A 25941-nucleotide genomic window follows, 5' to 3' on the forward strand; every position below is an offset into this window, starting at 1 on the left:
CAGACAACCATTGGAGCAGTGCGCTGTCAATCAGCTCCTTAATGCGCTTTACAGAGAGATGTGCAGCAGATATAAAGTCTCTGCATCACAAAACTCAGTCCAAACTCTGTTTTAGGGATTAAAGGGAACAATGAAAAATAAAATACTGAATAAATTAATAAAATGTGAGAGTTAACTGTCCATTAATTAGAAATTAACCCTTCATGTGCTTCTATGAGGAGAATTAATCCAAAGAAAATGTTGTGTTGTTTAAGAAATGCTCAGTTAATCTGATTAGTCTGCTGGTGGAATAAGTGTTCATAGTATCAATCTCTTCCTGCATTATCAGCAAAATGGAGCTGCATCAAAAGTTGCATTATAATATTTAAATGAAGAACTTGAACCGGTTTCCTTTATATTTTCATTTTAAATCTCCCTAACACACAAAAACAATGCACTTTTTAATTGTTGGTTACATTTGTGAAATATTTGGCTTCATTTCTGAAAAAAAAGGACAAGTTTTATATAAGTATAGGCAACCAGATTATTTAACAATGATATAGAATATAAGATTCTGTTAATTGAGTGTCCGAAGAAGACTACAGGGACAAGCAGGACTTTTTACATTAGTCACATGATGCTGATCAATTTGAATCTAGAAAAGTGAAGATTTTTTGTCCAAAGCCAACAACAGAACTTTTATAGCCTCCAGAAACACAGTCACATGAGAGAAGTTAAATGGAAGTCTATGGAGCCACAGTCTGTATATAAAAGTGTTTGTATCATCCAGGTCTGAAAAATGAGTTTGATGCAGAAGTGTCTTAAACTGCAATACCACCAGTGCCACTAGAGGTTGTCTCCACCAGTTATCTTGGTGTTGTTAGCTAAAGTCACTCCTTCTTATCAGTTTTGTGGCGCTCCATCTGAAAATAATCCGTCATTAATAAGAAAATAAGCTTCAAAAAGACATTTTTTTTTTTTTTTTTTTTTTTTTGGGGGGGGGGGGTGTCTGTTTGATTGACAGGCCTGTGGTGCAGTAAGGTTACAGCTATCGGTGAGCAGGACCTAGTATCGTCATGTTTCCAGTCAGATCAGATCCACCGCTGGCTCCTCCCCCAGCTAGTCCAAATATGGTCACTTTCTGCTCCAAACTGCTCCGAACTGGAGGCTTCATAACGTTCACAAACCAATGGGTGACCTCACTGATGGATGATGATTGACTCAGAGCCTGTGAACAGACCAGTTATTCACGTTGTGTCTGGGTCTGTTAACACCAGGCTGGTTTAAAGTCGCATCGGATGGAAATACTCAAGTAAATAACACAAAACGTCAAATACCGACAGATTATGTTTAACCGCATATAAAACCTGCAGCTTCTCCCTCCTACTATAACTATAACTATAATTATAACTATAACTCCCATGCAGGATCTGGTCTGTTTGTTGTTTTTCTCTTCTCAGCTGTTGGGGGAGCAGAGATTCCTCCTGAAGCAGATTGAAAACATGGAAACTGACACCTTGTGAAATAAATAAAGCCGCCGCTCTTAAAAGAGGATTTTTTTTTTTTTTTCTTGAGTATCCAGAGCCTCTTCATTTCTTCGGCCAGATACCTCCGTGGTTTCTCAGGCCGCCATGGCAACAGGACCTTCAGTCTCAGTGCTCCGCGAGGCCGCTGATAGTGAAACCAAATGGAATAATCCTGTTTAAAGGAATGCCTTTCTCAGAGAGGGCGACGTGGGGCCAGAAACTGATTACATTTACATATTCTCTAAAGCAGTCACAGAATAAAGAGCATTAATATGGAGGTTTTGGTCTAATGAAGATAATAAATCAGGCATTCAGTAATCTGTCCCTGCTGATCAACCGAAAGTTTACATGTGAATCCATTAAAATGCTGATTCAAAGTAAAGAGACGTCAGCAGGAGTTTCTGCTGAACATAAAGAGTTAATTTCTCTGCAGATGATCCTCTAAGATTCGTGGAAACAGACAACAAATGGCAGGTTTATCTGTGTAAATACCTCCCGGATTAAAACCGAACACAGTGTTGATTCAAACCAAATGGTTGTAACAAGTGTAGCATCTATTTCTGTCTGCGCTCGCCGCCGCCTCCAGCACGATGACATTGTTCTGTGTGTAATCTGCTCAGTTTGGGGCCGCGCTGACACTTCCTGTGCGCTGCTTCGTCTTTATTTCATCTTTTCCTTCTCTGTTCGTCGCTCTCTTGCTGCCGGGACACAAACACCACAGAAGATCTGAGGGGAGATCTCCTCGCAACTCTCTTTATTTATGAGCTCCTGCTGCTGTTTGGAGTCGTAACACAAATGAAAAAAGATATTTACTGCCGTGACGATGCAACAACATCAACAAACACAAACTGACATCCGCGTTAACCGACCAACTGATCATTTTACAATATGATTTTTTATTATAATCAGGTTACTCCTGACTATTCAGCGGTGGATCTGACTGATCTGATTGGAAACCTGACGATACTACGTCCCGCCCACCGATAGCTGTAACCTGACTGCACCACAGGCCTGTCAATTAAACAGACACGCAAAAACTTGTCTTTTTGAAGCTTATTTTATAATTAATGACAGATTATTTTCAGATGGACCTCCAGAAAACTAATAAGAAGAAGTGACTTTAGCTAACAACACCGAGATAACTGGTGGAGACATTTTATTGACTTTGTATTTGATGAGAGAAGTTGAATGGGAGTCTATGGAGCCGGAGGCTTTTTGGAACCAACCTCTAGTGGCACTCGGTGGTATTGCGGCTTGAGGCACTTCTGCAACAGCCTCATTTCCTCGATCTGGAAGCCACGAACAATTTTTACTACACATTATAATATTTGTGCATCTGGCATGTTGTTGATTAGGTGGGTAGAAAAAGGAATGACCACGTTGACTCCACTTTACTCTGTCTGATTACTACATAAATCATGTTATTTCACAGTTTTGACATCTTCAGTATTGTAGTAGTATCTTTTAAAAAGCTCACTAACACCTTGAATGTGAGGATCTTTTCAAACCTCAGAGGACAGAAGCTCCTCTGTTGTTGAAGCTCACAGTTCAGCCGTCCTGCGTCGGTTCTGCTCCGCCATCTATAAGAGATAAAGTCTCCTTTGTGAGTCTCTCTGAGTCTGTTAACTCCTCTCAGACTCCCTCTGCAGCTCCAGAGGCATCACACCATCTGTGTAAAGAAGACCAGACTGCAGGAGCTTCACGGCTGCAGAGGGATCTTTGAGTAGAAGAGGCTGGTGTTTTTGTTTCTGAGCTCTGGCTTCAGACTGCTGGTGGTTTTATAACTCTTTAAAGGATGAAGTGACTGTAATTATAGAAAATAGATGGTTGCACTGGATCCAAAATTACGCAGCGAAGAAAACGCTGTTCTGAACAACTGCTTTTGTTTTGAGTTAAAGATAAAGAATTAGAATAGTTTAGTAGATGAGAACTGTGAGGCTGCTTCCTCTGAAGAAAGGACGTTAGGATGCAGTTTGAAAGATGAAGTCCAAACTGGGTGAAATGTGGCTGATGTGCTGCTGATTTTCCACATGGCTGCAGAAAGAAGAGCGTTGGAGAGGATCCACCCTGATGTCGGGTCACAGAGGTGTCGAGAGTCGACTTCCAGTCAACTTCTTCAACATGCAGTTTCTGATGAAAAAGCAATTCCGGAACGCTGGCCGTGAAGTTGTGAGCACATTAATGTCTCGAATATCTTTGGTTGATGTAATACGATGATTTAACTTTAGGAAGAAAGAACATGATGAAGACCAAGATGTTCCACAAGATTCATCCTTCACAGGAGTTATAGTAGAAAGGGTCTGTCTGAAGGAGGTTCTGCAGCACAGGAAGAGGCATGGAGCAGCAGATCCAGAGAGGAAGAAGTCTACGACAGCAGATAGCACATGTACTGTAGCAGGATGCATGCTGGGACAGTGGACGGGAACATCTGTGCTGAGTCTGGGTCAGAAGTCTCTGATGGGACGCATCACTGAACAGAGCAGAGGTCCGCTGGGACATCAAGCTCCAGACTGACAAACTGGATTAACTCAAGCTCAATCAAACAGGCCCCGCCCCCAAACATGTGTTAGAGTCCGAATATGTAATGAATGATTAATTATTTCCAGAAGGACCAGAACTCTGATCAGAAGGAGGGAGTTTATCTAACGTCGCCATGATGACTGGAAACATTCACTGACTTTGGATTTTGGGAGAGAACTTGATGCTTTTTCAATGGGAGTCTATTGTTTAGGTGTATATATGTACAGTATATATTTGTTTCTTAGCTGTATATATGTTTATTTATGTTTTATATGTCTATTTATGTCTGTCTGTTTTCGTTTTTTGCACACTGAGAGAAGCTACAACCGGAGTCAAATTCCTTGTGTGTGTAAACATACCTTGCCAATAAAGCTGATTCTGATTCTGATTCTGGAGACAGACCCTAGTGATCCTCAGTGGTACAACACTTTAACACACAGCTGACAGTAACATCAGGACAAAGACACACCCACCTCTACCTTCTCACGGCATCCGTTATATGACACAGCACTTCCTGTGCTGGTCCTGAGCATCACATATAAATCCATCATCTCTGACAGGAGTCGTGACCTTCAGAAACTTTGTAGAAGCAGCAGCCTGAAAGCCTCCTGCAGCAGCTCTCCTCTTCTCGCCATCTGCCGCCGTGACTCTGCAGCTCAGAGGACAAACTCTACCCACTGTCATCTCAGCTCACTGCAGCACTTCCTGAAACCTCCACTGAACTCATGTTTATGGATCAGAACCATCTGTGCCCTCCACACACGACCTGAGAAATGAATTTTCTTCATGAATATTGGTAAATTAGGCCTTCAGGCAGGATCAGTAAACAAAGCCCTGCTTTTTGATGATTAATACTTTTAAACCCATCTGAAACTAACTTTGTGACCGTCAGCACTAGGTTCAGATTCTGTTTGTAAAGTTATTAATTTCAGTCCAGTGTTATATTTCAAGAGATCAAGAGGGACTATAATTCTTCAGCATGCTGCTTTTATTTCGACAGTCAGGTCAGTTGTGCACCTCAACATTTCACCCAGCAGACTCCCTGCAGGGAGTATAAAACTGAGGTTTTACAACATGACCTGTGAGGAAAATACAACACTGTAGTTCAAAAATGTTTAATTTTGCTTTGATTTTTGCTTGAATTTGTGTTAATTATTGAGATTTCTTGGAGGGAATGATTAAAGCTTGTTTAGTGTCCCAGCTCAGAACAGTTCGCAACAGAAGATGAAAGAAAATATTAAACAAGATCTTCTACATTTTCTTTTCAGCTGCTGCAATTTGAATTAACTGTAATTCAACTTCATGTATTTTATGTTTCAGACCTGCTGCTGTTGCATTTAAGGCTGTAAAGACAGACTTTTATTATGTTCTCTTACAGCTCTGGAAGCTGTTGGAACTCCAGTGCACACAGTGATACTACAGGAATGCTGTAATGATGTGTTTCTTATTGCTGACTGGGTTTGGACCTCTCCCTCTCGGTGCCATGTTGTCGGTGTAAACACAGACCAGAGCAGCTGAAGTGCATGCTGGTTATTTCCCTGTGTCTTCCTGTCGGAGGGCCGAGGTCACAGTCATTGTGAATCTGTGTGAGCATCTCTCAGAGTGGAGTTCTATGCTGGATGTGTGGGCTGCTGAGGAGACATGTGAGCAGTAAATGGCCTCCACGTGCTCTATCACCAACCGTGCGGCCTCTGCAGGGACTCTGCGCTGCAATTAATAGCTTAATGATTTTATTCGGAGTGGGTCAGGGATTTGTTACTAAAGGCAGCTCTCCTGTTGCTCCGGGACTTACAGCATGTTCTCCTGACCCAGAGCAGCCTGAGGAGCGGAGTAGGAGGAAATATCGATCTCTGCTTTAAACATGCTGTCAAACCTGAGTCTGCTGATTAAAGTGTATAAATGATCAGGTTGAAGTGGTGATCAATTATCTCAGTAATAATGCAGTATAGCGTGTGGAGGCCTTTTATTGACCAGCTACACCTCCTCCTCTTCCTCCTCCAGGACGTGACTCTGATTAAATAGTCTCAACGACAGGTGAAGAAAATGAAGAAATATGACGTTAATGTACAAACGGATTCCTCTACGGGGAGCAAAGTGTTTCCCTTCCTCTGCTTTGTTCTCTTGTTCTTTCATTCTGGCCTCCTGAGCCTCCATCTATACATTAACTCTGTCTCCTTACCCCCACCCCCACCTCCACCCACCACACAACATCCAGCAGGGAAGCAGCTCGTGTTACTGCAGGATTCATTTCATGACTCCTTTGTTTACAGAGCAGGGGGAGGAGAATCAGAGCACAAAGAACAGCTCACTATACGATGTGGCAGTGTTTACAGGTGTGTGTACAAAGTGTGTGTACATGTGTGTCTGTATGATGTTTGTGTGTACGTTGTGTGTCTGTATGTTATGTGTGTGTACGATGTGTGTGTACGATGTGTGTACGTTGTGTGTCTGTACAGTGTGTCTGTACGATGTTTGTGTACGATGTGTGTCTGTACGATGTTTGTGTACGATGTGTGTCTGTACGATGTTTGTGTACGATGTGTGCGTGTACAATGTGTGTCTGTACGATGTGTGTGTGTACAATGTTTGTGTACGATGTGTGTGTGTGTATGATGTGTGTCTGTACGATGTGTGTGTACGATGTGTGTCTGTACGCTGTCTGTCTGTACTGTGTGTGTATGTGTGTGTACGATGTGTTTGTGTGTACGATGTGTGTATGTGTGTACGATGTGTGTCTGTACGATGTGTGTGTGTGTACGATGTGTGTCTGTACACTGTCTGTCTGTATGATGTGTGTGTGTGTGTGTGTGTGTGTACGATGTGTGTCTGTTTGATGTTGAACTCCATCAGAGGACATAAAGCGTTAGACTCCTCTGAGAGTTGTAAACACAGCAGCCTGCAGCTCAGATATTTGAACCCATTAAAACATCTTTATGAAATATGAAGAGCTTCTAAATGAACCAACTGCACACTGAAACACCTCAAAGAATGAAACTCATAAATATATGAGGAGGCACGTCTCAGGTTGCTGAACATATCGTGTAGATTTATGAGAACAGTCCCATATAAAGGAACAAACAGTGAACAAACAGACCTACACTATATAGAGGTTGACATGAAGCCTGCAGGCCACAGACTGCACATAAAGATGGACGACGTGTCCTAATGTATGAAACAGAAACGGAGTTCGTGCAGCAACGACTAGAAGGCGCAGACGTAGTACTGAGGCTCCGCCTCACTGTACACTGATAGTTTGACCAATTCAGACTGTATATAAAAAAAAATTTAAAAAAAATTAAAAAAAAAAATTTAAAAATTAAAAAAAAGCCTTAAAGTGTAATACCACTGAGCGCCACTAGGGGCTGTCTCCATAGACTCCCATTGATGAAGCATCAAGTTCTCTCCTGAAATACAAAGTCAGTGTTTTCCACAATTCAGCATGGTGTCGTTTCCTTGTTTCTTTCCGTCCCCCCCCCCCCCCCCCCCCCCCCCCCCCCCCCCCCTCTCCACCTCTGAGATCTGACCTCCACCAGCTCTACATGAGGACAGCAGAGGTCAGTTTGGTGACCATTGATCTGCTGGTTGGCTCATTGACTCCGCCCCCCCCCCCCCCCCCCCTCTCAGTGACAGCAGCCATGAATGGAAATAAAAACCTGAACAAAGACCTTTGAGAGCCGACAAGGAGGTCTGGACCACTCAGGATAAATACAGTAAGTCTTCTGGGAAACATTCATCATCTGGTTTGATGTACAGAAACCAGCGCTACATTCAGCTTCTGCCCACCAGCATGTTACAGTCCTCTGTGTTAAAGTGCAGAGAGTAATAATAAAGAAAGATTTTACAGGAATCATTTTAAAAGCTGCTGATATGAATTCACGATTCATTTATCTGGTTGGTTCTTTTAAGCATTCACATCTTTATTTTAGGATGCAAATTATTTACACGGCTCCAGGTCTTTCTGCATAAACTTAAATAAACTGAATAAGATAGAAACTGCAGGTCCGACCTGTTTTAGTTTTTCTAAATTATTTCTAAATCTTTTTGACACCTCACATCAATTTTAAAGTCTCAGCATCGTCTTCCTGTCGGCTTCAGAATTAATTTTTAAATCCTTTAATTGTTTTTTAACAAAATGGTCTGAGTCCGTCTTATCACTTTATTATGTGCAGGTCTATTTCTACGGTTTTACTACTTGGTCTGTTCCTTTTACTTGATTTTAATATTTCATTTAACTTTAAATTGACTTTTTTTTATTTCATTTATTTAATTGCATCTTTATTTATAACACTTTAGTGAGTTTTACTTCAAGGTCTGTTCCTTTGACTCGATTTTGTTATTTTATTTGACTTTTTTAATTTCTTTGGGTGTTTCCTCATTACAGATCCATGTGATTGATGGTGTTTCCTGTTTTTATCGTCTTTTATTGTGTGTGTGTGTGTGTGTGTGTGTGTGTGTGTGTGAGAGGGGGGGTTCATTGTTTTTACTTGGATTTGTATGAAAAGTGCCATATAAATGAAGTCTACTTGATTGACTGATTGATTAATAGATATAAGCTCATGAAGAGTTTGAAGCTGTTCGGCTCAGTTCCGAGTCTTTATTTTGATGATTTTGTAAAACGTCTAAAATGTCTAATAATACTTAAAGCAGGTGGCGGAGCTGCAGGAAGCGCTCGCAGCCCCACAGACACGTCTCTGAGATAATCTTTAGAAATCGATGGATTTACATGAACGCTTGCGTAGCGAGTGTTTGTTGACATCAGAGTAACATTCCTGAGAGGAACGAACAGAAACCTTTAACGTGTGTTTCAGGTCTATTTGTGAGCAGCACTTAGTCATGTCCTTCGCTCCAGGCAGGAAGCGGTTACATAAACAGTATTTTTCAGGTTCTGATGAGTGTGTTTCTGCGTGGGTGTCTCTCCATGAATGATCCGCCATTGTGTGCTTCCCACCTCTTTCTATTTGGGCTTCTTCCTCACACTCTCCCGTCCCGTCCTCCCACTGCTTCCGACAGTCCGTCCTCCGTCTCCGGCAGTAGCAGCGCGGCCTGCAGGAACATCAGCTGTCACTGAGTTATGACGCACCGAAACCAGGAAACCCACTTTATGTCAGGTCCTGGTTCTGAAACCTGATGTCAGGAACAGCAGCTTACGGCTGGTGTGTGAAACATTATCACCAGAGAAACATGAAGATGTAATCAGAACCTGTTCCTACAGTTACACACAGGTAGAAACAGATTGAAGAATCTAAACAGTCTGCAAAATAAACTCCTGAAGACCTTAAAACTCAGTCACGGCTCGACAACGGAGAGGCCGAGCAGGAACAACCTGATGGTGGTAATTCTATTTTTTTTGTGTCCCTGATACTCCGTCATCAGAAAATCTCAACAGATATCGACCATAAATGAACTTCCTATCACTGCAGGAAGTCTGAAGACAGATCCAGATATAAAAGACAGAGCAGCATCTTCTCTCAGTTTTCAAAGTGATTGAGTCTGTTACGTCTTTAATTGTTCATTAAGACCAATGACCTGCAGATTTAACAGCTGCTGCTTCTTCCACAGTTTGTGATGTCACATGTTTAACACCTCTCTCCTCCTGACCAATCAGCATTAACACCTCCTCGGCAATCGTCCCGGTGGTGCGTTCGGTGACGGCAGTGAGTTGTGTTCTTTAATATTTGGATGAATCATCGAAATTGAGTCACAAACAAACAGAGCAGAGCTGCTGTTTTTTTAATCACAGATGCTTTAAAATAGACTCTGTGATTGTTCAGGAACACTGAGAGCAGAAACACCAGAACTACTGGGTGTACAGCTCCTCGGGGGGTCAAAAACAGTCCAAATCTGATCAAACTGTGATCAAAATTAATGAGATACTTCAGTGTGGACAAACCAAGACTTGAAGACAACAGTTTCAGCTGATGGGAGCGAGGGATGCTCCTCACGTGAGCGCTCTGTAGGACCAAACATCTGAAACCAGGATCAGACGATCTATCGCCATGGTAACTGTCAGATTACATCACAGAGCCATAAACGCTTGCCGCTTCTTTGTCAGAAGAGTGGCAGCACTATAAGTACGACCCGAACCAATCATGGTTCACGATGACTTCCTGTGTTGTCATGGAGGTGGGGCAAGAAGCTCTCAATCATCTGTTTTTAACTCTGTCAGGTAAACGTCAGAAAAGCCGAAGTGTTGTTGTCACAGCTCAAAGAACCGTTCCTCTGATTCCTGCAGCGTCACACTTTCACCTCCTCGCCATGTTTACAAATGCACGTCACACAGCACGCTATCATCCTATTGGTCGACGTCTAGGAACACATCGTAGGACATGTCAGATCCAGCAGGTGAAAACTAAAACATTCAGACATGCCAGACTTTTCTTCGAGGTGCTGCATCGCTGTTCTTCAGTGACGTTCATATTCAGCCCGACTCTGGAAATTTGTCGACTTCAGTCAGATGCAGTCAGCCCAAAGCTCGAAGAGTGAATGCGGTACCTCACATGTAGCACCACCTTCTCTCATGTTGAATGACTTCGTCCTCTTCCAGCGGTTCGTCAGAACTATCACGATGATCCCCGTCTTCACTCCCAATGGTGGAAGTCGGCTGATAGAAAACGAACAAGAAGACGGATGGCGCAGAAGTCTTTTGTTCCAGATGAATCCCGGCCTCCCTCCATGCGTGTAGATGCAATTAGAGGACCAGAGTAGGCGTTGTTCCCCTGCTGCTGCCTGACACATTTATAGAGCTGCAGCACCATCAACGACGAACGCTCCACAACTCATTCGCAGCCTCAACCTGCTCTTGCTACTCCGCAACTACCAAACACAACATCCAAACTAATGCACTTCATTAAAGGAGCCGACACCGCTGCAGATTCTAATCCATCTCTCTGAGAAACAGAACAACACATCAAGTCTCTCATTTAAATATCAGCGACCTCGTTTCTGTCAAATGTTTTGCACCGAAACAGAGAATTTATTAAAGTTTATCTGGGATCAAAGAGGGAAGTGAAAGATGTCACATGACTCAGACTCTCTGATGTTAACGGGCGAGTTCATGTCAACTCATTCGAAGACTCCTGACGGAATAAGTTCAGCCTGAGTGGAAGTCTCATAGTGTCAGTGACGATGCAGGGTGGAAGCTGAGCTCAGCAGACTCAGTGGGGCTCCGCGGCCCACTGACCCACTGTCCGACTGATCCATTTTAATGGCACCACCTCCTCCCTCTGTGACGTCACTCCTCATCACTCCTCCTCTTCATGTCCTTCACACCCCACACTGCAATACGGACACTCTGCATACTGTAAACCTCCGAGCTCTGCGGTGATGAGTCAATTCAATTCAATTCAATTCAATTCAATTCAAATCAAATCAAATCAAATCAAATCAAATCAAATCAAATCAAATCAAATCAAATCAATTGTATTTATATCGTGCCAAATCACAACACAGGTCATTTCATGTCACCTAACACATTAAAGTCCTCACAGCAGAACTTTACAACATTATACAGAGAAATTCAACAATTCCGACATAAGCTAGGAAGGAAAAACTCCCTCTTAACAGGAAGAAACCTCCGACAGAACCAGGCTCAGAGGTGGGCGGCCATCTGCCTCGACCGGTTGGGGTGAGAGGAGAGCATAGAGAGAAAAGGACAGCATAGGGATACAAGACAAGAACTGTTGGTGGAGACAACAATCACAGAGCAGAGACATGCAGCTCCACGGCCGGAGACATCTGCAAAAGAAAAAACTGAAATTACGCGAGCGAGGGAACTGAATGGAGAGGCAATAGACAACAAGCAAAAACTATGGGAGAGAAAAAGCATGAAGTTGATGAGATGTAATGGTGAGATATGAGTGTGTAGAGAGTTAAAGAGTGAGAGGAAAGAAGCTCAGTGTATAACGAGCCTGGTCATGAAGAGCTTTGTAAGTCAGCAGGAGAATTTTAAATTCTACTCTTGATTTAACAGGAAGCCAGTGAAGAGAAGCTAAAACTGGAGAAATATGATCTCTCTTGCTAAATCCCGTCAGTACTCTTGCTGCAGCATTTTGGATCAGCTGCAGGGTTTTTAATGAGTAATTTGGACATCCTAACAACAAAGAATTACAATAATCCAGCCTGGAAGTAACAAATGCATGAATTCGCTTTTCTGCATCACGCTGAGAAAGGATTTTCCTGATTTTATTAATATTACGTAGATGAAAGAAGGCAGTTCTGGAGATGTGCTTTATATGGTGTCTAAAGGACAAATCCTCATTAAAGATGACTCCAAGGTTCCTCACAGTTTTGCTGGAGGCCAGGACAACGTCATCTAGAGTAACTAAGTGATTAGAGAAAGAGTTTCTGAGGTGTTTAGGACCGTTTTGTCTGAATTTAGAAGCAGGAAATTGTTGGTCATCCAGGCCTTTATGTCTTTCAGACATTCTTCAAGTTTTACTAATTGATTTGTTTGGTCTGGTTTTATAGAAAGATATAGCTGTGTTTCATCTGCATAACAATGGAAGTTGATGCAGTGCTTCCTGATGACATCTCCTAATGGAAGCATGTACAAAGTAAAACGTATTGGGCCTAACACTGAGCCTTGTGGAACTACATAGTTAACTCTCGTTTGTCTGGAAGACTCGTTGTTTACATGAACAAACTGAAATCTATCTGATAAGTAAGATTTGAACCAGTCTAATGCAGTTTCTTTTATCCTCGTAACATCTTCCAATCTCTGTAATTAAATCGTGTGATCAATCACATCAAAAGCAGCACCGAGGTCCAGAAAAACAAGTATAGAGACAAGTCCATTATCTGAGGCTGTTAGAAGATCACAACCTGTCTGACACCCCCGACGAGGCCCGAGCTCCTCAGACCCCTGAAGGGTCTCCTGTGGTACTGGACCTCTGCAGCAGATCCTTTAGGTCCTGGTAGATGAGAGGTTCTGCCTCTGTGGATTGGACTTATTCCTCCAGAGATCAAATCAACACCTTGAACTGTTTGTGCAGCAGAGTTCAGATATTTCAGAACATTTCCCAGAGCATCACGCTGCCTCTGCCAGCTCCCCTTCCTCCCAGAATGCATCAGACCTCCTCCTTCCATCGCGCCACGGTCCGGTTCTGATGCTGATTGTAGGAGCTTTCAGTGGTGTTGACATAGTTCATATGAAATGTAGACATTATTGTTGTATTGCTTGTGATGTAGTGACTGTGAACCTCCCTGTGAAACAGAGTAAGATGTACGAGGGGCACAACATGAATCCTCTGAGGTGATCAGACCCGCTTCAATGCCTCCAGATGTTGATGAGGATGCTAACACAGCTGGTATTCAGCTGTAAGTGCTGCACCAGGCTTTATCACTCTCAGGTATGTCTGCTGCTCTCTGTCTTACCACTGGGGAAACATCACGTCGGCATCGCTCTGGCTCTGCTGACACGACAGGAAACACCTCCTGCTGCTCCGGACTCTTCCAGGTGTGGTCGGATTTACAAACCAAATCAGGCTCCTCACCGCCAGCCGTGCAGGCGGGTTACAAGCTGCCGACTGACTGTTGAACTGAAACAGTCTCAGGCAGGCTGCTGCTGACAGCATCATGAATATTAAGTAGCCATGTGCTCATGTTTACATTCATGAGTCAAACACCTGAACTGATTATTTTGTAGAAGTAGATTTGATTTATTTCTATTGACGATAAATGTAAATGAGATTATTGATTTATGTTGTTCAAGAAGCTGAAACTGTATATTTTCAATATTTTCATTGACTTGGATGAAGAACTGAGATTAATAAAATCAGGAACATCTTGCTGAAACATTGATCCACATGTGTTACCTCTGTGCTGATTATTGTAGCTCCATGTCCTCCCTGAAGAACCTCCAGCTGATCGAGGGCTGATGGGAGAGAAAGGAAGTCTCCACCACCTCAGCTTCTCTTCACTGGCTGCCTATAAAACATCAAACAGTCCATCTCCATCCTACATGGAAGATCTCCCGGTTCCAACAGAACATTGAGGTTCAGAGCGTCCAGGACCTGAATCGACCTTCAGGTCTCCTACAGAACCAGCTCCCAGCCTGCAGGTTCAGGAGGCCGACACCGTCTTCCATCTTCAAGTCTGATCTTAAAACACATCAGTGTGATGAAGATGACTCTCAGACCAAGTATCTGTTTGCACTTTTATTTTCAAATTTTTCTAGACATTCATATTCTTAACGTTGTTGTTTTTCTGGGTTTTTTTTGTGCTTTTAAAGTGTATTTGCACTCCAAAATAAAACGTAATAGATAAATTGAGTTAATGACACCATGAACGCACCATCATGCTTAAACATGTCAGATCCTGTCATAAACTTTCAATAAGATAAAAAAACAGATCCAGGTGAAAACACTCAACTCATTAATGACAGGTAGAGAGCTACAGGTGAGTCTGCTGCACTCAGCATGAAATAATATCCACTATAATCAGTGCAAAATCACATTTGAATGCAGCTTTAACTTTAATTCAGGTGTGTTTCACTCGCGGACAGACTTCAGGTAACTCTTATTTTATAAAATTAACAAACAAGTTCACTGGCCTGTGTTGAAAGTCATTTAGAGACATACATTTAATTCATTGTTAATTTTTTTAATTTCCTGTGGCTCTACCCACATCCTCGAAACAGGAAGTCAGCTCACCTGGATCACATATTGGAACAAAGGAAGCCGACTGACCTCACAGTGAACACCTTTCTTTCAAGTTTGGACTGCGTAAATAAGAAAGAACCAATCTAATCAAACTCTTATTAAAACAGTGGACTGGAAATCATCTGCTCTAACAAACGAACCATTCAGTTGATTATTCCTGGAGGCAAGGCTGTCCTCAGAGAACAGTACCCATCCTAAATGTTGCTCATTGAATGCCCCTATGTCTTGAATTTAGGTGAAAACATGAGAGATAAATCTGAGTTTTGTGGACAGAACGATGTGAAACACTCGGAGACTCTGGTTGTTGTGTGCAGCCTCAGTTTGCGGAGCCTCTCCCCACTCCCACGCCGAAGCGCCACTTCTCACTCCTCACTCCTAAAGCCATGAAATTGCAGGAACCTATCAGCCATCACGTGGATGCTCTCAGAGCGATGTAACAGCACAGTGGCACATAAAGCGCAGCGCTGATGGCCTTCGCATCCACTCAGAGGCTTTTTACATGTGATTCTGTTTAATCACGGCTGCTAAGTAACATGGAAAGAAGACATCACGTGTTTGATCAGCTCCTGAAACATGGACCTCTGGTTTCTGTTCAGGGAAGTAGTTTCAGTTATTGGGTTGTTCTTAATCTAACAAGGACATGTCTCAATAAATTACAACCCTGGTTACACCTAAACCTAATCAGTGATGTCACACAGGTGTGTTTGCTGTTTACTGGTGATGGAAAACACCTGCTGTCCACTGTGATGTGTTGATGGTGGTGCAACAACATATTGGCTCTGCAGGACCCCACTCATTGGGAAATGTCATGCAGCAAAGTTACAGGCCAAGAGAACCAAAACAAAGAGCTGAAAGACAATGAGAAGCAGCACACGGTAGTCATGTGACCTCTCGTTAATATAGAAATATAGATGTAGATTATGGCTGCTTGGAGTTACGTATAAACCCAGAGACAAACTGTTCAAATAGAAAAACAGTTAAAGGACTGAAAACACAGAGAGGTCTGTAACTGGCATCCTGCAAGCTTCGCTGTGGCGAAGCAGTTACCATGGCAACAATCAGCCTCTGGCCAGCTATCAACAGCTTCATCAACAGGAAAATTAGATGTAAAAATTAGAAAAATCTTCTGCAGCAAAGTGAGTGTTTGTTATCACAGCAGTGGGAGAAACTCTGCTCTCCTTGGCAGCACCAAGGCTGAACTCAGGTACGGTTACCACGACGATCTCACCTCCAATGGACCACCTGGAGTTCCACTGATTCTCCTTGCTGCTGCACCGAATTAACGGAGCAGACGAGTGGCGTGCAGGAAGAAGATTCATTCTGTGCTGTAAGTGGAGCAGAGCTGATGGCTGGAGAAAAGGGGCGAAGGAAGGGCCACAAAAGGATGTCATCTGCAGAGTATTTTTAGAGTGTGAGGTGCACTGATAACCGGCTGCAGTCCACCTGCAGGTTCTCAGCAATAATAACTGCTCTCATTCTGCACATGCACTCAGAAAGACGTACTCTCGTGCAGAGAAACAAGACTTCTTCACACTCTCTCTCACACAGACACACAGACACAGACACACACACACACACACACACACACACACACACACACACACACACACACACACACACACACACACACACACACGATGGAAGTGATGAAACTATGTCAGACTAAAATCAAGAACAAAGCTGTCAGTCTGCTGAGAGGGAAAGACAGATTTGTATGTACAGAATAGCAAACTAATGCGTTCAGACTCAAACATGAATACTCTCAATATTTTCTCTCAGTGAAATCTATTTGACCTCCAGCAGAAGAAGCTCGCTGAGATTTCCAGTCTTAGATTTGAAGGAGGGGTTGGAATATTTTTATTAATAATAATGTAAATTTGATTAAGTCACTAATGTAATACGAATAATAAAGTTATTACTCACAGCTTATAAACACTAAATAAAAGATGCCTTCACTACCACAAAGTGGTACCTCGTTAACACAAACACACATTAGTCATAGCTGCCTCCTTCCTGTTTGATTTACCGGACAACAGCACCACCTGCCGGTAATAAACGTTTAAAAACTATAAAATATTTTCCTGCAGTGATCTTTCAGCAGGATTTTATGTAAAAGGAAGAAACATTAAGGTGGAGGTCTGTCAGTCTTTACTTTCTTTAGTACTTCTTTTTTTAAACAGAAAGGAGGACTAAAGAAAAGAAAAATCAAGCTTACAGGGGTTGTATGTTTTTTGTTAGTAGGCTACATTCCGTTAGAGATTAAATGTAATGTTTAGTAAAGAAAATGAGCTCAGAAAAGTCTTAGATTGTATTAGTTAATTTTAATTATGAATAGAATGATGTAAACAACACGTTTAAACAGCGCCTGTCTCCAAAGCAGCTTAATGTATTCACACAGATAAAGCTGACTAGGAAGTGAATTTTCTTTTGCCTAGGATGGTGAAGGCAAGCTTCGCCCTATTGTACCTCTGATTGGCTAGGAATGGTTATATTGAGGCATGAGGACTGATGCTTGGTTATAATTAGGGTAAGAATAAGACAGTAAGCCAATCAGAGCCAGAGTAGGTGGGGTCATACCTTCGCCGTCCTAGGAAAGAGGATTTCTCGACAAGGAAGGCGCTCAGCGGAAGTAAGACAGACCAGACATGGCGTGTTTGCTAGCGAGCAGCAGCAGCACGGGCACGGCAATGTTCCCACGGCAAAATAAACCCCGCTCGTGGGTCTCCTTTTTATTTCTGGGGATATATTTAACGTCGTTGCCGGTCTTCGCCAAGCCGGACAGCCTCAAAGACGTGACCGACGAGAACTGGGAGGAAATCCTGGCGGGCGAGTGGATGATTGAATTGTCAGTGTCCTGCTAACCTCCAGTGCTAACGGCTAACCAGCTAGCTAGCGCGTTAGTTTCATTTTGAGCTCGTTAAATGGGGCTTGAATTCCTGTTTCCGGTCCAGTTTTACTTCATAATAATCCTGTCTGCCTTCATTTAATCCGGACAAGTTGTGAACATGTCTGCCTTCTTTAGTTAACCAGTTTACCAGAGTTATATGTTAGCCAGTTTGCTAACTAGCAGGCTAACTAAGTGCACGTCTAAACATTTAGTGTTTACCAGCATGTTGATGTCTGATTACCTGCACGCGCATGTTAGTAACTGTAGTCTACCTGAGACCTCACCTGTGACACGTTGCACCCCGCAGCTACGCCCCATGGTGTCCGGCGTGCCAGCAGCTCCAGCCGGTGTGGAAGGAGTTCGCGGACTGGGGAGAGGACATGGGGGTCAACATAGCCAAGGTGGACGTGACAGAGCAGCCCGGTAGGCCTGAGCGACCTCTGACAAAAAGAAAAACAGACAGTCCAGGGTGTCCAGACAGCACTTTAAAAACTTTAAATCCTCTATCAGGATGATACTTATCTTAATATATGGTGGAAAACGAGTTTATTTACTGATGCTGAAACAGATTATGATGTAAAATTACATTTAAATGTCTTGTTTTGCAAATAAAGTATTTTAAATACCTTGAAAATGTGTGTATGGAAACGTCATAGTGTAGCTCTGGTGATGTTTACCAGGGTTAATCAGGTGGTAGATGTCTTTTTATTTGAGTTTTGAAGGCAGTTTGGTTTCAGACTTGTCTGTTGATTTGTCTCAGAAATCCTCACAATCCTGGAATAACGGCTGTAATAAGAAGCAACATGGCGACGAGTCGGTTCTTGAAATGTTTTTTGGTTCGCAACCAGGCAAACTGAGAGATGATGTCCGTCTGCATCGGGTGTTTTAACAGTTTATTACTGCTCTTGTTCCGTCTCTGTAAGATGTGAACATTAATGTCTGTCTCTGCTGTCAGACGTTAATTCAGTCCTGAACCTGACATTGCTCTTAGATCAGTGATGAGTGAAGATGTTCCTTCCTGCTCTCTGACAGATCTCATCTCTTCTCTCTGACAGGTCTGAGCGGGAGATTCATCATCACCTCTCTTCCTACCATTTATCAGTAAGTTCTTGGTTATTTTGTGGTTTCCATTCCTTCCTCGTGTGAGTACATGTCTGCATATAGTTGTGTGTTATATTTAGGAGGACATTTAGGCTTCTCATCACAACTTTAAAAGGCAGTTTGAGGGTTGAGACTTGGTTTTAGGGTTAAATTAGGTTAGGTTTGGGTTAGGTCATGTGAAGGGTTTGGGTTAGGTCATGTTAAGGGTTTGGGTTAGGTCATGTTAAGGGTTTGGGTTAGGTTAAGTATTTGGGTTAGGTTAGTTTAAGGGGTTAGGTTAGGTTAGGTTAAATTGATTAGGTTGAGGGTTAGATTAGGTTGAGGGTTTGGCAGTCAGTTATGATGGTTACGGTTAGAGGTCAGGGAATGCATTGTATAAACATCTTGCCAGAGTTGGACCCTGCCAAAAAATTACTCAACCCTTTTGTTATTTTGTTTTTCTGCTGTAAAATTACAGAAACTAGAAAGAAAAAAAAATTGCAAGTCCAAGGAATTTTTTTTAAACAACTTCTGAGAAACGGTTGCATGTGATCATTTCCTGTGATAATAATCATGAACAACTTCTTGTTTCTAGATTTACTAATTTGTCTTACTAACTGAACTCTCCTATTTTAAATGTCTTTGTATTTATTTACCTTCTCCTGTAAAACACTTTGAGCTACAGTTGATGTATAATTATTATTATTATGTTTTATTTTTATGGTCCTCACACCTATAGAATGATGTGTCTGTTAACGCTGCTGTAAAATCACATGTATTCGCAGCTCCTTTAAGATCTCATGAACTGTGTTTGGATTATTTATCATCATCATTCAGAGAAATATATTTAGTCTTTCATCAGCATAAATCTAGTATGTCTGAATGTGTATGTGCTTGTGAATGCTCCTCAACTCGTTCCCTTGTTGGAACTTTCCTGATTCGCAGTGTCGTGAACTGAATACGAGCCTCAGCTCCGACTGCCTCTGTTTGTCTCATAGCAGCTGAGTTTTCATTGGACTGATTGTGTCCCTCTGTGTGTGTCTCAGCTGTAAGGACGGCGTCTTCAGGAAGTACCAGGGCGCTCGCAGCAAAGACGACTTCCTGAGCTTCGTGGACGAGCAAAAATGGACAGCGGTGGAGCCGGTGTCGTCGTGGTTTGGCCCGTCCTCCTTTCTGTGAGTTCTGGTTCTGGATTACATCGATGTTCAGACGCTTCCTGGTTTATTGTTTGATTTTCTTCTGTATTTCAGGTTAGAATCAGAAGTGAGAGTTTTAACATCAGTCCAGTAAAACGGAAGAAAATAACTTCAGACGTTTTCTCTATTTTTAGTTTCTTTGTGTTGGTTTGAAGTGAGACTCACAGACCCCCCCACCACCACCACCCTCCTGCTTCCACCCTGTCATGTTTCAGTGTTTTATCATTTGTAGTGATGTCACAGTTTGATTGACATGTTGTCCTCCTCTCCTCCGTTAACAGGATGAATTCCATGTCAGCTTTGTTCAAGCTCTCCATGTTCATCCGGGTAAGTCAAGATTTTACTTTTCACTTCAATTACATTAAGAAAGAGGAATTTTTGTGTAATTTTGCACTTTTAATCTTTATAATATTTATTTAAAAACGCACTGTCTACCATAAATATTACAGCTAATATACCCAAATATGGGTGAAACCAAGCTTACAGAGAAGCTGTGGTGGGTTATGTGCTGTGAAGAAACCCTTCAGTGCTGCACCGGAGTGTCATCATGGAGGAAAAAAACTTAAATTATACAGTGAAGTGTTTGTTTTGTGTCTATTTGTTAGACTGGATTTCATGTGCAAAGTAGAAACATATAAACCGGATCTGTAAAAATGTTTTTAGCTTTCAGGTCTGAAAAGTGAAGCCAATGCAGAGGTGTCCCTAAAAGTGTAGTACCACTGTGGTCCACTAGGAGCTGCCTCCTTAGACTTTATCTGTTGTATAACAGATGACCACTAGGGGCTGTCTCCATAGACTCCATCTGTAGGGGAGGCTGTGGCTCAGTCGGTAGAGTGGGTTGTACACTAATTGGAAGGTTGGTGGTTCAATCCCCAGCTCCTCCTGTCCACATGCCTAAGTGTCCTTGAGCAAGACACTGAACCCTAAGTTGCTCCTGATGGTGAACCATCAGTGTGTGAATGTGCTCCTGATGGCAGCACCTTGCATGGTGATCTGTCTCATTAGTGTGTGAATGGAAAACCATGTTAAAGCGCTTTGAGACCAAAAGGTGATAAAGCGCTATACAAGTACAGACCATTTACCATTTTAGTACCACTGAGGACCACTAGGGGCTGTCTCCATAGACTCGGTGCGTCCGACATTACGCTGAATAACGACATGATTTCTTCTCCTTCAATCATAATAAAAATGAAGTGATTTCATTTGAATCATCAGCTGGCGAGTCCGAACGTTCCAGAGCATCAGTTTGTAAAGTGTCTTGTGATTCCCAGCGTTGTCATAACTACATGACGGAGCAGCTTGGGATTCCCGTGTGGGGCTCGTACGTCATCTTCGGTTTGGCCACGTTGTTCTCCGGCCTCGCTCTCGGACTGGTGAGTCACTCACACACTTTATCAACACTTTATTAAAACCGTTTTTAGTTTTTATTCCAGCCTTCAGCAAATACAAACACACACACACATGTCCTGTGGTTAAAGTCCCCGCCTTCCTCTGTGCAGCTCCTTGTCTTCATCGCTGACTTCGTCTTCCCCTCACGGAGGTTTTCTGCTCCCAACTACTACCAGAGTGAGTTTCATGTCACATCACACTGAACATATCTTCATCATCTTCATCATCATGAACAAACACTGTGATGCTTTAAATGTTCCTCCACAGAGAAACAGACAGAGCAGGCGAGGTTGATCCAGCAGCAGGACGAGGACCACGAGGCCGACGGCGAGGAGGATGATGATGAAGAGGAGGAGGAAGAGGACGGGGACCAGGATGACGTCTGGAGGAGGAGGAGGGGGTCCCCCGAGGGCCGCCCAGAACCGAAGGGACAGGGTTACTCCGACGAGGCTCTGAGGAAGAGGGTGATTGGCAGCCGTGAGGAAGATGAGGAGGACACCTAGAGAAGCTAGGGGCGGAGCTTCACGAGGCCCCTCCCTCCTTTTTTTTTAATGAGAGCACCATGGAGTCAGCAGAGTGGGAGGAGCCGTGGTTCTGAGCAGCAGTGTTTAAAGCGGGGAGTCCGAAACCTTCCTCCTACTCCTCCTCCCTCGTCTTTAACTGAAGGGCTGCAGACTCTAACCACCACCTGAGCTGCCAGCTCCGCCCACAAAATCAGAACCACTCCTCACACCTGGTGTCACCTGTGGAAGTGTCGGAGGTTCAGGTGAGACGAGCAGCACAGTTGGAGGTCAACGCTGTTTATGCTATGCATTTTTTTTTTTTTCTAAACATCTGTATTATATTTTTATCTCCCAGTTATTATTATTAATATTGTTATTAATATTACATGCTGGTGGTTTATGTTGTTGAATTTTACTTTTCGGCTATTTTATGTTGCACAGAAACCTGACGCGCGCACACACACACACACACACACACATACACACACACGGTTCCCCTCTCAGTGTTTAAAGAAGTGAAAACATGTCCTGAATGTTTTAAATGTCGGTCCTAACATTTAACTTCCTGTTTCTGTACTGCCAAAATTACACGTGTACATTGTATTTCCTGTGGCTGCTTCGCAATAAAAGCCCGTGTTTGACCAGTTGAACGTTTTTAATGTGAAGCAGCAGCAGGAAGCGTTCAGGTTACATCATCAGTAACAACATACAGCTGATTTGGGGATTTTTATCCTCCATTCAGCCTCATGAAATAACAATGACTTTACAGGAAGTAGAAATCAGGATTTAAACACACTGACCCTGTGAGAATAATCATGAGGAATATTTGAGCAGCAGAGGTACGTGTCGGTCAGGTGCTCTTCTGTCAGCATCTCATCAGTCACAACAGACTGTAACTGGATGTCAGAAACGGGATGCTGATAATAAACGGACCTATATGGAGTCAAAATAAAAGGTGAATGTTGACGTGTACATACTGTATGTTTTATGATATATCATCAGTTCATTTCCTGTTAGTTTCTGCTGTTTAGTTGTGATTCTCTAATTAATGAACAATGTTTACTGGGAGAAGCAGAGGTTCTGTGGACCGGAGCATGTTCTGGTGAGAGGGAGGAACCACGTGGGTCCGTTTTATATAGTGTGGGGAACATATTCGTCCGTCTCTTCTTCGGCAGCGCGAGGACTCGACGGAGACGATTCGAACCACGTTCATCTCTTTATTTAACCACCGCAGGTTCTTGTCTGCGTGACGTTGTCGTCGTCTGTCCCCCGATGTCTCGTTGAAGGACACCGTCTGTCTCTTACAGCAGCAGGACCTCCGAGTGGGTCGGACCTCTGTTTTATTCACATCTCACTCCGTTTGCATTGACTTTCATTTCTTTTTATATTTTTCTTTTCATCCCTAAAATAATCCGACGAATCTTCCGGTGATGTTTGAAGCAGGTTGTGTTCTTTGATTTGAGGCTTGTAGCATCTTCACTTCGCCCTGAGGGGCGGCGCTCCTGATTGGTTCTTTGAATAAAGAGTTAATGCTGAAACTTGGACCTCCTGTTCTGCTTCCAGACAGAAACCTGAGAGATTAAAGTAGTGAGACGACTTCAGGGACGGGCTGCTGCAGTAGATGTACAGCAATGTACTTTGCAGCAGTGGAAACACAAATACTCACTTTTGTGTATTCAGTAGAAATACTCCAGACTAAAGTAAAAGTACGTCTGCAGAAAAATGCTGATTAATGTAACGTTTTTAGATTGTTGATACAGAAGCATCAACCTGTCATTGAACTACTTTATACACTTTGTTTAACGCAGTGGTATCCAACATAAGGTTTGAGCCCCCTTCAAAGGGTCACAAGGAAAACATGCGGTCATGAGACCGTTATGTATTTTAGACTTTAATGTTGGATAATTGGAGCCGTTATTGGAACAAAGTTCAGAGAAGAAACTTCCTGACCGGCTCAAATAAAGCTCTTTTTTTTTCTTTTTCCAAAATGAGCATTAGATAAGTATGTTGTAAACTTATTGAACATAGTGCACATTGATCAGTATTACATATTCGTAAGCAAGAGAACTGATCGTTGTTCCAGTGTTGACCAGCAGAGGTCCCTCTTGCCCTCCTTCTGGGTCGTGTTCAGGGGACAACACTTCACTGCAGGACATTTCCTCTCTACTGTGTGTTGTAGTAAATCTGCTATTTCCTCTGTCTGTCCTTGGGGGTCTCCTCTTCAAGCCCTTCAGATTAATGAGGCAGCCTGGTGTCTTGATTAGATCTCTGATTGCAGCTTCTGCACACGCTCTGTTTAACATCTGTGTTGGATGGGATTCCCCTGCTGTACTGGAGCCCAGGCTGAGTCATACTGAGACACACCGAGACACCCTGAGACTCTCTGAAACTCACTGAGACATTCTGACACACACTTGAACCACTCTGAAACACACTGAAACACTGTGAGACACACCGAGACATACTGAGACACATTGAGACACTGAGACACGCTGAGACTCACTGAGACACTGACACACACTTGAACCACTCTGAGACACCCTGAGACAGACTGAGACACTTGAGACACTCTGGGACACACTCCTCTGAGCTGGTCTCTGCTCCGAGTTGAAGGCAGATGGCAGCGCTGCTCTTCTTCTTCCTCATTAACTCGCTGAGGTCCAGATGGTTTTCTGTCGTCTTAGTTTCTGCTGTAACAGAAGAACTGGATTGTGTTTAATAAGCTGAACCACATTCACAGCACGACTTCATTGGATGTCTGAGGACTTTAATGTCCAACAACTATTTAATGGACTGCAGTGAAGTTTTGTGCAGACGCTCAGTAAATGAATCCTGCTGACTTCATGTTGCTGCTCCACCCTGATGCTGGTGCTTCAGAGGAAACATCTCAGACCTCAGTGTGTGTTTTAATCACAGCTCTGACAGGAGGTGCGATGGATGAGAGGATGTGACTCTGCAGATTGTTCTCCGACAGAAACTGGTCTCACTGACAGTATTTGTGCTTGAGGATACTGAATAAAACGTGTGTGAAACTGAGGAGGGAGAGCGTAGTGAGAGACTCATGGTGCTTCGTGTCCATTGAACCTGTGAGGAGGTGAAATCGGCAAGAAGAGAGAGACGTTGAGAGTGTGGAGACGGCTGCCTGTTTGTCAGATTTATCGGCAGCCGACGAGACGGAAATATTTCACACCGACGTGAAGAACAATCGGCCTGCTGAGGCTCTCGGGGAGGAAGACGAGACATAAAAGTCAAAGTAACAGTACTACAGTGTAAAAGTACAAGTAAAGTAAAACTACTTCAAATTCTACTTCATACAGAAGTATCAGCAGCTACTTTAGATATGTTTGATAGTTTATATTAAACGAGTAATATAATGTATTGCTTTTATATTAGAGTGTCTGTCTCAGGTCATTTGGTCTCTAGTTGTTTTATGTGTCTTTGAGGTCATCTTGTCTCTTTGGGGTTTAGTTGCTTGCTGCTCACTGAACTGCATACTTAGATTTGAATACATTTAGTACAGAAAGAAAATCTTTTATCTCTAAATATGTTTTTTAAAGTCTGATCTTCATGTGAAAACTAAAAACAGCTGTACAGTTAAAAAGTACATTATTTCCCTCTGAAGTGTAGTAGAAGTACAGAAAGAAAAAGAAAACTGCAGTAGTCGAGTACTCAGTTACTGTAACCGATCTGAGACTCTGTCCATCATTCTGTCCCTGATGTCCCTGTGAGGATGTTGAAACCTCTCAGTCTGTTTCCACAATTCTGTTTCTCAGTAGATCAGTTTTATTTTGCAGCTCCTCTGTGTGTCGACTCTCCTGATTTTAATGGGAACTTATTTGAACACATGATGGACTGCAGCCTGCGACTGGACCGCTGCCCGTCCTCCTCTGTTTCTGGGAGGAGTTTTATTCCTCTGCAGGACGAAGCAGAGGAAGTTTTTTTTAAATTGAAATCGGTGGCTGGCAGCCAGAGAAGGTTTTAGCTGCGACCACAGAAATGCCTGAGAAAAGCAGGAGAGAGTAAAACGATCCTGCCTCTCTGTGAGTGAGCGTTCAACAAGGCCGCAGTTGTTCTGGAGCTGCTGTGTCCGCTCGACGTCCTCCAGAGGTCACACCGTTAAACCAGAGGGAGGATGAAGAGGGTGAGGAAGAGTCCTCTGTTTGGGCTCAACACGGCGATTTATTCATCAATCTGAAAGTCGGC

At 43.0% G+C, this 25941-nt stretch overlaps 1 protein-coding gene across 1 annotated transcript; it reads left to right on the forward strand.

The window, feature by feature from the left end:
- The first annotated feature begins 17318 nt into the window (after positions 1-17318).
- tmx1 (thioredoxin-related transmembrane protein 1) lies at positions 17319-23276 on the forward strand. Its single transcript, XM_069160693.1, has 8 exons — positions 17319-17528; positions 17878-17993; positions 18626-18671; positions 19697-19825; positions 20128-20173; positions 21118-21219; positions 21346-21412; positions 21503-23276. Exons 1-8 carry the CDS (start codon positions 17329-17331, stop codon positions 21736-21738), a joined length of 942 nt encoding a protein of 313 aa, XP_069016794.1. The 5' UTR covers positions 17319-17328; the 3' UTR covers positions 21739-23276.
- The last annotated feature ends 2665 nt before the right edge of the window (positions 23277-25941 follow it).

This window comes from Embiotoca jacksoni, unplaced genomic scaffold (genome assembly GCF_022577435.1).
Source record: "Embiotoca jacksoni isolate LCO1_2020_lvr unplaced genomic scaffold, fEmbJac1.0.p SCAF_27, whole genome shotgun sequence".
Taxonomy (NCBI): domain Eukaryota; kingdom Metazoa; phylum Chordata; class Actinopteri; family Embiotocidae; genus Embiotoca; species Embiotoca jacksoni.

What these genes read in the sequence shown, in the direction of transcription:
- tmx1 (XM_069160693.1), top strand. Translation starts at nt 17,329, where the DNA reads ATGGCGTGTTTGCTAGCGAGCAGCAGCAGCACGGGCACGGCAATGTTC. An exon ending in GGCGAGTGGATGATTGAATT is followed by an intron (nt 17,529 to 17,877) that starts GTCAGTGTCCTG and finishes TGCACCCCGCAG; the next exon opens with CTACGCCCCATGGTGTCCGG. An exon ending in CCGGCCTCGCTCTCGGACTG is followed by an intron (nt 21,220 to 21,345) that starts GTGAGTCACTCA and finishes TCCTCTGTGCAG; the next exon opens with CTCCTTGTCTTCATCGCTGA.